The 11,499-nt window shown below is 42.5% G+C and overlaps 1 protein-coding gene across 3 annotated transcripts in view; it reads left to right on the top strand.

Moving 5' to 3' along the window:
• The first annotated feature begins 424 nt into the window (after window positions 1-424).
• The window catches only part of FBN1 (fibrillin 1), a 235,420-nt gene continuing 224,345 nt past the window's right edge, over window positions 425-11,499 (top strand). For 2 of the 3 annotated variants that reach the window (XR_008539304.2, XM_001149266.6), the window contains exons 1-2: window positions 425-558; window positions 1,183-1,527. Coding sequence is in view for 2 of the 3 variants with exons in the window: in XM_001149266.6 (XP_001149266.4) it covers window positions 1,364-1,527 (164 nt within the window). In the remaining variant the exon portion in view is untranslated. Of the gene's footprint in view, window positions 559-1,182; window positions 1,528-3,031; window positions 3,222-11,499 lie in introns of those variants that run through there. The other variant, XM_054666908.1, reaches the window with a different exon arrangement.

Below are 11,499 nucleotides of genomic sequence, written 5' to 3'. Positions count from 1 at the left end.
GGTGCAGGTGGAACAGCTTTCTGCTCCGGTAGGGCTTCACCTATCGCGGGAGAGGTTAATCTCGGATCTAAACCTCGCAGCCGCAGAGCGGGCTAAAACCGCTACTCCACCTCTTCCCATTTCTCTCCTCCCCACCTCAAGACAAAAAGTCCCAGGCCGGGCAGGACCTGATCACCTCTGCCTCCTCCCACTGCGCTAATCCTGCGAGCCAGAGGCCCCGCACCGAGGCGGAGGCTGGCAAAGGGGAGTGGAAAGGGAGGATGGATGGGGCCGGGGGGTGGGGTGGTGATGAGGGCGATGAAGGAGGGGGTGTCATTTTCTTTTTCTTTCTTTTTTTTAAAAAAGTATTTCTCTCGCGAGAAACCGCTGCGCGGACGATACTTGAAGAGGTGGGGAAAGGAGGGGGCTGCGGGAGCCGCGGCAGAGACTGTGGGTGCCACAAGCGGACAGGCGGCCACAGCTGGGACAGCTGCGAGCGGAGCCGAGCAGTGGCTGTAGCGGCCACGACTGGGAGCAGCCGCCGCCGCCTCCTCGGGAGTCGGAGCCGCCGCTTCTCCAGTGGGTGCAGCCGGGGTCCCGACGGGGGTCGGGCGGCCACCGGGGCTGGAGCTGCGGCCACGGAGGCTTTTGCGTTTGCGCCGCGCCGAGGGCAGGGACAGGGACTGGGGTGAGGGGCTGTCCCGGAACGTCCACAGCTGGCGCTGGCCCTCCCCTGCCTGACAGCTTCCTGGCCCGGGGCTCTTGGTGCCGGGCTCCGCGTCAGATGTTCGGGGGGCGGTGGCAGCGCCCGGAGTCGGCGGGGACGGCGCGGCTGGCTTCCAGCCTGGCGGAGAGGGCAGGCTGAGGAGTGGGACGTTCAGAGCGCGCATCGCGCGCAATTCGTGCCGCTAAAAAAAATAAACCCAGAGAGCTCGCCCGGGGCTTAGGACCGCTGGGGATATGGGTACTTTGCGCCGCGCTCTTCTGGCGGGGCCCGGGAGGCCGAGGGATCGGCCGGGGCTGCTGCCGCCGGGGGCCTGGGCTTTCCAGCCAGCCGTGGACCAAACGGTCTTCCCTTACCCAAATTAACTGCGCCACGCGCAGGCGGCGCACGGGTTGGGCTTGGGAATGGGGACCGCGAGGCTTCAGCATCCCGATGCCCTGAAAGTCTCCCCGCCTCGGGGATTTGTCTCTGTGTTGCAGCTGGCAGGGGCCGCCTGAAGTGGGAGCAGCGCCTGGAGAAGGCGGGAGGAGCCCGGCCCGGGGGACGGGCGGCGGGATAGCGGGACCCCGGCGGCGCGGTGCGCTTCAGGGCGCAGCGGCGGCCGCAGACCGAGCCCCGGGCGCGGCAAGAGGCGGCGGGAGCCGGTGGCGGCTCGGCATCATGCGTCGAGGGCGTCTGCTGGAGATCGTCCTGGGATTTACCGTGCTTTTAGCGTCCTACACGAGCCATGGGGCGGACGCCAATTTGGAGGCTGGGAACGTGAAGGAAACCAGAGCCAGTCGGGCCAAGAGAAGAGGCGGTGGAGGACACGACGCGCTTAAAGGGTAAAGGAACCGGTTCCCTCCTTTGGTGTGGGTCTCCCAAGTTTCAAGATCCAGAACAACGGGCAGGATGACTCTCCCTGTGGAAGACTCCTTGGCAAGACCTCCTGGGGGCACCTTAGAGGTGCTAGGGTTGTTTAGTCCCCACCCCGTTCGTGGTTAAACTACCTTGCCCCTACTCCCAGAGATTTCTGCCCCAAAGGAGAGGACATGGTTAAATGGAATCTTGGGCCATTGTTGAGGCAGATTTTGGGAGGCGAGAAGAGTTCCTTGGGGAAGAAGGGGAGGAGTTGCGAGTGGGATAAGAGGAGAAGCCCATTCCTTTCCCTGCAATATCAATTCTGGTTGTTTCTAGAGGAAAGTACTTTCCTTGGGGTCATCTTGGTAGATGCTGTATTTGAAAGGGGGCAAGGAAAGGAAGGGATTCCCATGACAGTCAGAGGAGAAATCACACAGTAGTTGACTCTTCCGTAAATTATGCTTATTAAAATTACGGATTGGGTTTTCTGGGCAATGCTTCCTTTAGATGTCTACATTGGAAGCAGAACAGGGCAAGTGGTTCTGAGAACTGGTTTTTTGAGTTGTGTGGGGCTCTCCGTTTCACTGCAGCAGTAAGGCTGCTGTGGCCGGCCTTGAGGGAGTATTTTTAACTAGTGGTGTTTGTGTTGTGTACATGCAATTGACCATTTCACTGGCTTCCCATGCCGCTGTTACAGATGTTTCAGCCGGAAAAATTTTAATTAGACTTGACTAAGGGTTGTCACTTTCCTGTATTGAAGGACAGTGGGAATACATTTCCTTTAAGAGAAATTTGTCTGCAGTTGTTTAAGTTAAAGCCTCCATGGAAACAGCAGGATGGACTGTCAGTGACCCCTTTTATCTTCTTGGAGGAGCCTGTTAAATAAATTCAGACAGTATATATAGGGAGATTTTGTATTAAATTCTTACCATTCTCGCTGATGCTCTTTTCCTGAGTGGTTCTGTAGCTTTATTATATAGCTCTGGGTCACCAAGTGATGGTATCCACTTGGATATGTGGCTGATCATTTCACTTACTCTTTTTTTGTTATGAGGTGTTATAGTCATGTATATGTAGTAAAATTTGTGTTTGTATGGCCCAGATATGAGAAGAAAAAGTAAACTCACCAGACCAGTTTTTGACTCCTAGTCTGGAGTAAGGACAAGATGATTGTATGAGCCAAACACTTAGGCTGTGATAAAATAGCACAGAAAATAGTTATGATTAATTCGGTTCCATCTTGGCCTTCGTGGAAAATAAACCCAGAATTCCGATAATGTTGGAAGGAAGTTTGCTTATCATGGTAAGCCTGACCCTGATCAGACAGCAGATGTTTATTGCCCTGTGTGCAAGGCACATGGCAAGTTCAATAAATAGACTGAGGCTCTGATTTTCATATGTTCTCAAGAGGACCTCATTTAGTCCAGTATTTTTCCTTCAAAAATACATTTCTCCTACATAATAATATCTTAATATCTATTCTGATAGAAGTGCTCCTATATATAAAGGACGTGGGGATTTAATTCTGTGGCTGAAGATCTGCAGAGAGGTGTGAGGCCTGGTCAGACATTTGTCTCATTTCTCTGGGCTGTCACCAACTAGTGTGTTCCCTTGGGAACGTGAAAAAAGAAACTAAGCTTTACTTTGTTGCTTAACAGGATGCCACACTTTTACTCACACTTGTGCTTTTTCTCTCTGGTTTTACATTTGTTTGTGATTATAGAGAGATACCTCTCTGTGCTCCTCACATTATTTGATCATTAACACAGACCTTATCCTATTGTAAACTATTTATAAAGCCTTCCTAAAAACAGGGTATTAATAGAATTGTAATTATGTGTGTTCCTAATTCTCATGTTAACTATAAGATTTTATAATAAGTGATATATACACACACACACACACACACACACACACACACACATGGGGGTGAAAATAATAATTTAAAAATATATACAATTAAAAGTATTTCCCTGCCACCTTTCAGAGACCATTTTCTTGTGTATTTTTCTATAAATCTTTTAGGCGTATGTATACATGTACAAATAAACACAAATATATATGTATACATACACACATGTGTGTGTGTATCCTTTTTAATATATGGAATGTATTGTACATGCAATATTCTGAACTTTACTTACTTTTTATGTATCTTTAATTCATCCATCTATTAACTCATATGGATCTACCTCATTCATTTTCTTTCTTTTTTTTTGAGACACAGTCTTGCTCTGTTGCCCAGGCTGGAGTGTAATGGTGCAATCTTGGCTTACTGCCTCCACCTTCCCGGCTCAAGCGATTCTCCTGCCTCAGCCTCCAGAGTAGCTGGGATTACAGGTGCGTGCCACCAAGCCCGGCTAATTTTTTGTATTTTTAGTAGAGATGGGGTTTCGCCATGTTGGCCAGGATGGTCTCAAACTCTTGGCCTCAAGCGATCCACCCACCTCTGCCTCTCCAAATTACAGGCTTGAGCCACTGCGCCCTACCCCATTTTCTTGTTGTATAGAACCTCATTATGTCACTGGAACAGTTCCCTAGTGATGGCTCTTTAGATTACATTGAGTCTTTTGCTATTACCAACTTTCTTCTGCATACCTGTGTTTACATACACGTGTTTATATGTGGTATAAATTAGTAAAAGTAGAATTGCTGGATCAAAGGCTTTCCCATAGATTTTAAGCAAACCCCAATTCTTATGTTAAATTTGAATAACATTTTAAATTTATTCCCTCTGCTTATTGCCATTACAGTCTCATATGAATAAATCCTTTAACGGTGCCCTGCTGTATAAATCATCAGAAAAAGCAGTTATGTACTACATTTTTCCAGTTATTGCTTAAAATTTCTGTTTTTGTCTGTTAAAATATTACCGGCTTCAAAACTCACCTCTTTGACTACAGTGAAACCTGTTTACCATTCTGATTGGAGATGCACAGTTTATGAAGTGAAAGTGATTTGTAACCCCTGAGTCTGCCTGATGCCCAGTTGGTGGCAGCAACCTTCAGCACCTCACTAATCTTTCCTCTAGTTAAAAGGTACTTTAAACTCATCAGTATCTGCTGTGCACTGGTTCCTTCTCCCCAGCAAATACTGCCTTCTTGTTTTTCTCTGATGTGGCAGGTGACTACAAAATCCGCCTTGGTATTCTTCAAATGCGTATATATTCCTTTCTTGTCAGCTCCCTCTCTTCCTAGATTAGAAAGCTGCCTCATTTTCTGCTCACTGGATGTGCAGTCCCAGCTTGTCTTCCTCTCCTCCCACCCTGTTGCAGGTGTTCTTTTTTTTTTTTCTTCTCTCCCCACTGGGCAGCAAAAGTTGTTCCACAGTGGAAATTTAGGCATCCTCAAGTTTCTTCCCAGCTTCTGCTGTGTTTTCTTAGAGTAAATTGCCAATTTCTGTTTTTACAGGAAATCCTTTTTTAAAAATGGAATCAGTGTGGTCCCCATCTACTCTGCAAAAATTGCATTTTTCTCTATTTTCAAATGAGATTTGTTCAAGTTTCAAAACCACGTGAAATAATAAATGTATAGTAGTTTTCTTTTCCTTGGGCATTGCTTGATATGTGAAATGGGTTTATGAAAAATAATAAAATCATAACGCTATTTGTTTGACTTTCAATTCATGGGAATTTTTCTCAGCTAAACTCTAAATGGTGATTAGGCAAAAAGTGTGGGAGACAGTCCAAAAAAAAAAAAAAACTCAACTGTACTTGAATAGCAGTAGTTATGCACCATTTATTTATGATTGCCTTATTGCTTTAGCTCCCAAGTAAGGAAATATTACTGTTTCCTGTCAAAGGGGGAAAAGTTCTTCACAGTGAGATCTCCTTTCCCAAACCTTGGAGAAGATGGATTGAGACTTCTGCCCTTGTTGTGTGGTTTATAGGTACATGAGACCAGTTGTATTTGACACAATTTGTCCCCTTGTGTGTGGTTCCTTTTGGTCTTTGTTTATTTGTTTATTTTTTTCCAGAGGTCTTGTTGCCAGAAAAATACACATGGAACAGTTCATACCCATGGTAGATTATGTGATGGCAAACTCCAAGGGATTAGTTATGTAGAAGTCTGTTATTAAAATAAAGAACTGTAATAGGGAATACAGAAAAAGTTCTGTAGACTTTATAAAGTCCATTTTACTTTATAAAGGGGACTTTAAGACTTCACCTGAAGTCAGATGGGCTAATAATTAAATATGGGGAAAGACTCCTGCAGGGGTATGGTTTACATTTATTGAAAAGATTAAGCTAAAATATTGGGACACAATTTTTTTTTAAAAAAGGATATAGTGTTCTTAAATAGAAGATTTCAGCAATTCCACACATGAAACAAGAAGGTAGAGACAAAATATTTATTTATGTGACTCATTTTGTAACATTGAAGACATAGAGGTTGTTTATAAAAATGTGTAAGTTGGTAATACAAATTAATTAAAACATACATCAGCCTATGGTGAAATGAGATGAGAGCTGATGGAAATGGAGTACAGACTTCCCTTCAACCTTATTTGGAATTTTAAAGAATATTAAAATGTTCCTTTATCGTCTTGTGTAGCATATACTTTAAAAATTATAGTATTATACTGATGACTCTAATCAAGCAAAATACTAAAAAATTATTAGAGTATTCATGTACCAGTTTGTTGGCTTTTTCTTCCAGTAAGCCAATCAGCCTAACCACTTTGGGAGTTTTAGCTTTATTTTCAATGTGAAAATAAGATTTTACAAATGTTTTCTTGAAAGAGAAATACATTCTTTTAACAATTTCTTTGTTTTTAAACATGAACCCAGCAAATGGGCCTGCTTAAGCAACTTAGAATTTTTTCCCATGAGATTCTTTGAAGAAACCGACATCAATAATATATCAGGCCTGAGTTATGTGGCCTAACTCAGGCACTTGATAGTTTAGCGTTTCATGATTGTTCAAGTCGATTTTCTCATTAGATAGTTAAATAATCGAAGACAAGAATCCTATTATAAGCATTTTACCACTAACTCATCATTAAGTGGGGTTTCAGAAAGTTCATTAATTCAGGAAGTCTTGATTGAATGCTAGCTTGAGTTTAGTTCTGTGGAAGGCCAGAGACATATACCCCATAACCCTGGGGATACTTCAGGAACCGTGAGTGCACAGAAGGGTAGCGTCCCTGGAAAGGGGGTCTGGTATTAAGTCTAAACAAATACATAATAACAATTGCAGCCATGGTAGGTAACATTTAGGTAACATCTATATGTTACTAAGCACTATATGTTGCTAAGCACTGTTCTTACTGTTTTGCATATGATAATTCATTGAATCCTCATAGCCACTCTACAAGCTGGGTGCTTTCATAAGCTTCCCTTCGCAGATGTGAGAGCCGAGGTATGCAGAGGTTAAGTTCTAAAGACAAAACTTAACGTTAACTTTTCTTTCTCCATTAATTTTAGTTATGGTTTTGGTTTTTCATTCCACCAGACAAAAATGCAGGCCCAAGACATTGGTAAAATTCCACTTAAAATTCCTAATATTCTTTCATGCTAGTTCACAAATCCTAAGTATGGTTAATCACACAGTATTATTTAGTCCAACAAGAAACTTTCTGCAAAGACATTAATAAAACAGAAAGAATCATAGGATGTTAGAGCCAGCGGGACTTTGGACAGCGTATTATATTTTAATATTAGACCTTGACTTGTGTGAGGGTGGTAGGTAACCATTGCAGGCAGCCTGCTGGGCGTTGTGTGGGCTTCTGAGCTGGAGGCGTTGCTGTTTATGTTGTTCAGAACCCTCTTGCTCTCATGTCCCCTGTGAGAAATCTCTCTGAATAGGGTTGCAAGAAGTATTTCTCTTTCCAGTGGAAATTGGTATGTGTCTTAAATCACGACCAGTCATATGAGTTATTTAATTATTTCTTTTTCATTTTTTAACCTTGGTTGCCTGTAAACTCAGCCCAATTTTTTACGTTAAATTGCAGCCATAATGGTAAAAAAAAAAAAGCTCTGATGTATCACTTATGATTGTACTTTGCAAATACTAATTCCTTTAAAACATAAATCCTTTATGAGGAAAATTAAGCTTATTTATTCATTTAACAAATGAAGAAACAAGGGATGCAGAGTTTCAGTAATTACTCCAGGGACATAAACTAGTAAGTGGTAGAGTTGGGAAATCTAGCTTCATAGCTGGAGCTCTTAATCTTAATATTTTACTGCTTTACAGTTATAATAAATCTTGTAGCTGGTAAATTTTTTTCTTCCATACCTTTTATACCTTCATTTCCCAAGAATCTTCTCCCACCATTACTATGTGGAAAGACTCAACATTTATTGATGGCAGATGCTGTTACAAGCCAAGGGAAGCATCATTGTGGGAATGGGATTGATCAGAAGTGACTTTACAGTGAAAGTCTATTAGGGCTGGGCATGGTGGCTCATTCCTGTAATCCCAGTGCTTTGGGAGGCTGAGGCAGGAGGATCACTTGAGCCCAGAGGGTTGAGGCTGCAGTGAGCTATGATCATGCCACTGCACTCTAGCCTGGGCGACAGAGCAAGATCCTGTCTTAAAAAAAAAAAAAAAAGTTTATCAGTGGTCAACAAACTGAAGACCAAGCTCACTTTTTTTGAAAATAGAGTTTTATTGAAACAAATCCATGCCTGTTTATTTACTTATTATGTATGGCTGCTTTCTCCCTACAGCAGCAGAGTGGAGTAGTTGCAACAGAGACAGTATGGCCCATAAAACTGAAACATTTGCTCTTTGGTCCTTTACAGAAAAAGTTTAACAACCTCTGATCTACGTGATAAAAAGTGACTGTCTACTAGGAGTGAGAACTCCTTGAAGGCAGAGATCTTGCTTCTTTTATTTATCTCTAGGAACATCTAGGAACTGGGTATGCGGCACATGTTCAATAGAATAGTTTTTGATGGTTGAACTCTGAGCAATTTTGATGAGCTGATTAACTGGGTATGGTTAATTATGTAAACTAGAGCTTGGAGTAAGTATAGCTGAGAAATAAAGGAAAGATGAGTGAAAAATACATCAAGGGAAAGGGATATGAAGTGTCTGAGGTCTTAGGACATTGACTGCAGTTGGGCAGGGTTGGCACGGCATGGTTCCAAGTGACATGGTTTGTAGTGCAGTCTATGAAACGAGTGCCCTCTGGAGCTGTGCAGTTTGCAACCTTGAGCAATCTTGTGAGCCCGTACATAGGTGGCAACGTTGTTAGGGAAAGGAGAGGGACTAGTGGAAACATAAATGTCACTGATTGTTGTGAAAGGCAAGGACGGGGAGCTAGTAAAGGATTGTAAGATAGGAACATGATCAGATCTTTGCCACTGGGTAGAGGTGTGAAAGGTAGATGATTAGAGAGAAGAGAGACTAAAGACAGGGAGATTTAGATTTGGGAGGCTAATATAGGAGTCACAGTGAGAGTCCACGATGGTCTGAGCAAATTCAGTGAAAGGGGTGAAGAAAGAAGAGACTCAGGTGGTTCCAGAGTTAATGCAGACAGTACTTGACTAGTTGGTTGTGAAAGACAAAGGCGAGGAGGACCTAGAATGCTCCTACCTCCATATATATTCAAACTTACCATACACGAAGTCATTGTAGCACCATAAAGAGAAAATAAAGGGAAAGGAGATCAGGCCTAGGCCCTCTACTACCATGAAACAAAGTATTTTCATTTGTGAGTGTTTGAGTTATTTTATTGCTACGTAACAAATTGCCCCAGACTTCGTGGCTTAAAACAACAATTTTATTCTTTCTCATGATTCTGTGGCTCAGGAATTTAGACAGGACACAGTGGGGAATCTTGTCTCTGCGCCCCACAATGTCAGTTGGGCTGGAACAGGCAGTATGACTTCTTCACATATGCATCTGGTTCTGTGACCAGGCACTGGCGCCTGCAGCCCTGTTTACTTGGGTGTGGTTTATCTAAATGGACCCACTGAGGAGGGGAATAAAGGAAGCAAAGAGCCACTTGTCTGGCTCTGCTGGGGGCCTTCCAAGTTTTAAAGCTCTCTCTCATGCAGTCTCCTGCCTGAACCTGCCCCCGGGATGGAGCCATTGAATGTGTTTTTTTTCAAATGGGGAGACTGAGCCCCAGATGCAGCGACTACACCTTGCTCAGAGTGTCTGTTGGGGCTGGATCTTGAACAGCAGCCTCCTGACCCTGGTCACATGTGTTAATCCCACATATTGACCGTAGGCTAACTCGAAGGGCTGGGGGCTGGCTGGCTGGCGTCACATGGGCTCATATGTCCTCGACATTGCCTGGATTCCTCGATTCTCCTTTATATAGTCTCAGGTTGTCCCCTTTCTATATGTGTCCTCTCTACATGGTCTTTAGATCAGCATAGCCAGACTTTTTCCGTGGCAGCTCAGGATCTCTCAAGAACACAAAGGTGGGAACTACCAGACTTTCTTCAAACTTAGCCTGGAATCGCGTGACCTGGAATTCCATCCAAGTCATAGGCCTCATCCAGATTGAAGGGCATGGACTATTAAGACCTACCTTTGGATGTGAGGAGCAGCATGTGTCTGCCGGGAGGGGAGAAAGTGGGGCCATCTTTGGAGACCAGCTACCACTGTGAGGCAATAGATCTTTGAGAAGGCTAATCAGATACTTTAAGTTTTAATTCTAACTTGATCAAGTTCAGTTGGCTTAGTTCTCTACTGAGGATGCCTCATTGTATTTTGCTGCTGTAACTTCAGAATGAAAAAGCTCCATAAATATTGTGTTTGCATGTTCTGTTAGATTCATGTTAGGGCATTGTTCTTAGTTTGTCCACAGTTCTGCATTTAAAGAACTCACAACTGTCAGGAATAAAATGAAAGTTCCTAATGAAGCAGTATGTTTTGTTTTATTCAAATGTGAGAATTTCAAAACATCTAACCATTTTCCATTTGCTTTTAAGAAAATCAGCTTTTAAGATTATACATGAAATAAATTTAATGCGCAATCACTCTAATTTATTAACTTTGGTATGTTTTAACTTTCTTCTGTATGGAATTTTATTTTCAATTTCTATTTATAGCCTCAAATGTATGTATCTGTTGGTGTAATCCACCTCAATTTTTTAAATTAGGGGTTATACTAATAAGTAAAAATAGGTTGCAGTTGCTAATAGAATTGGTGTTGTAATGAGCTGAACTGTACTATTTTTCTTATAAATGGAGTAGCCACATTATCAATAGAATAAAATTGGATTAGGAATATAGTCAAGTTTGCATTGTGGGTGTCTTATACTATATCAAATCCTAGATTTAAATTTCTTGTGACTACCACTTTTTCAACTTAAGTGACTTTTTTTTTGGTTGAAGTTATCACTGACTCTATTTATTCAGCTCCCTCAGAGCGGAAGAGAGAAAGCAAAAATCCCTATCTCCACCATTCCCAGCCGGAGATGTATTCCAGACAGCAAGCAGGCTCAGAGTGGGAGAACTGCTCCATTAAACAAGTGGTTTAGTTCAACATTTTGAAGGATTATGAATTCCTAGACCATCAGTCATACTTACATTCAAATATAAGTATCCAAACACATCTAAGTCCAAATATAGTACAACCATTTTATGATGTTGGTGTTGGGAGACAGGATTTATGTCTGCCCTAAAGACACACTGTCTGCTGTCAAGTTTCATGGTTTTGAACTGAAGTATGGTAATATCTTTATTAATAAAGACAATGTATTCCAGAGGCAGGGTTTCATTTTGTGTGTGTGTGTGTGCGTGTGTTTTTTTTTTTTTTTGGTTTCTTCTTCTTCCTTTTCCGTTTCTGTTTCTCCTTCTTTGTTGCCATCTTTTCCTTTTCTTCTTTTTCTTCATCATCATTGTTTCATCTTCTTTTTGTAAGTAATTTCATAAGCTGTGCTGCAAATAAAATAGGGAGAATAGGAATGTCAAATGAGAGTTAAAACCTTAAGAAAAGTAAACAAGGTCTAAGTAAAATACAAAATTTTTACCTGGGAACTTTGGGGTGTT

The sequence above is a fragment of the Pan troglodytes genome, chromosome 16 (assembly GCF_028858775.2).
Source record: "Pan troglodytes isolate AG18354 chromosome 16, NHGRI_mPanTro3-v2.0_pri, whole genome shotgun sequence".
Classification (NCBI taxonomy): domain Eukaryota; kingdom Metazoa; phylum Chordata; class Mammalia; order Primates; family Hominidae; genus Pan; species Pan troglodytes.
The sequence above is the reverse complement of the archived record's forward strand: the minus strand, read 5'-3'. Positions and strand labels throughout refer to the sequence as shown.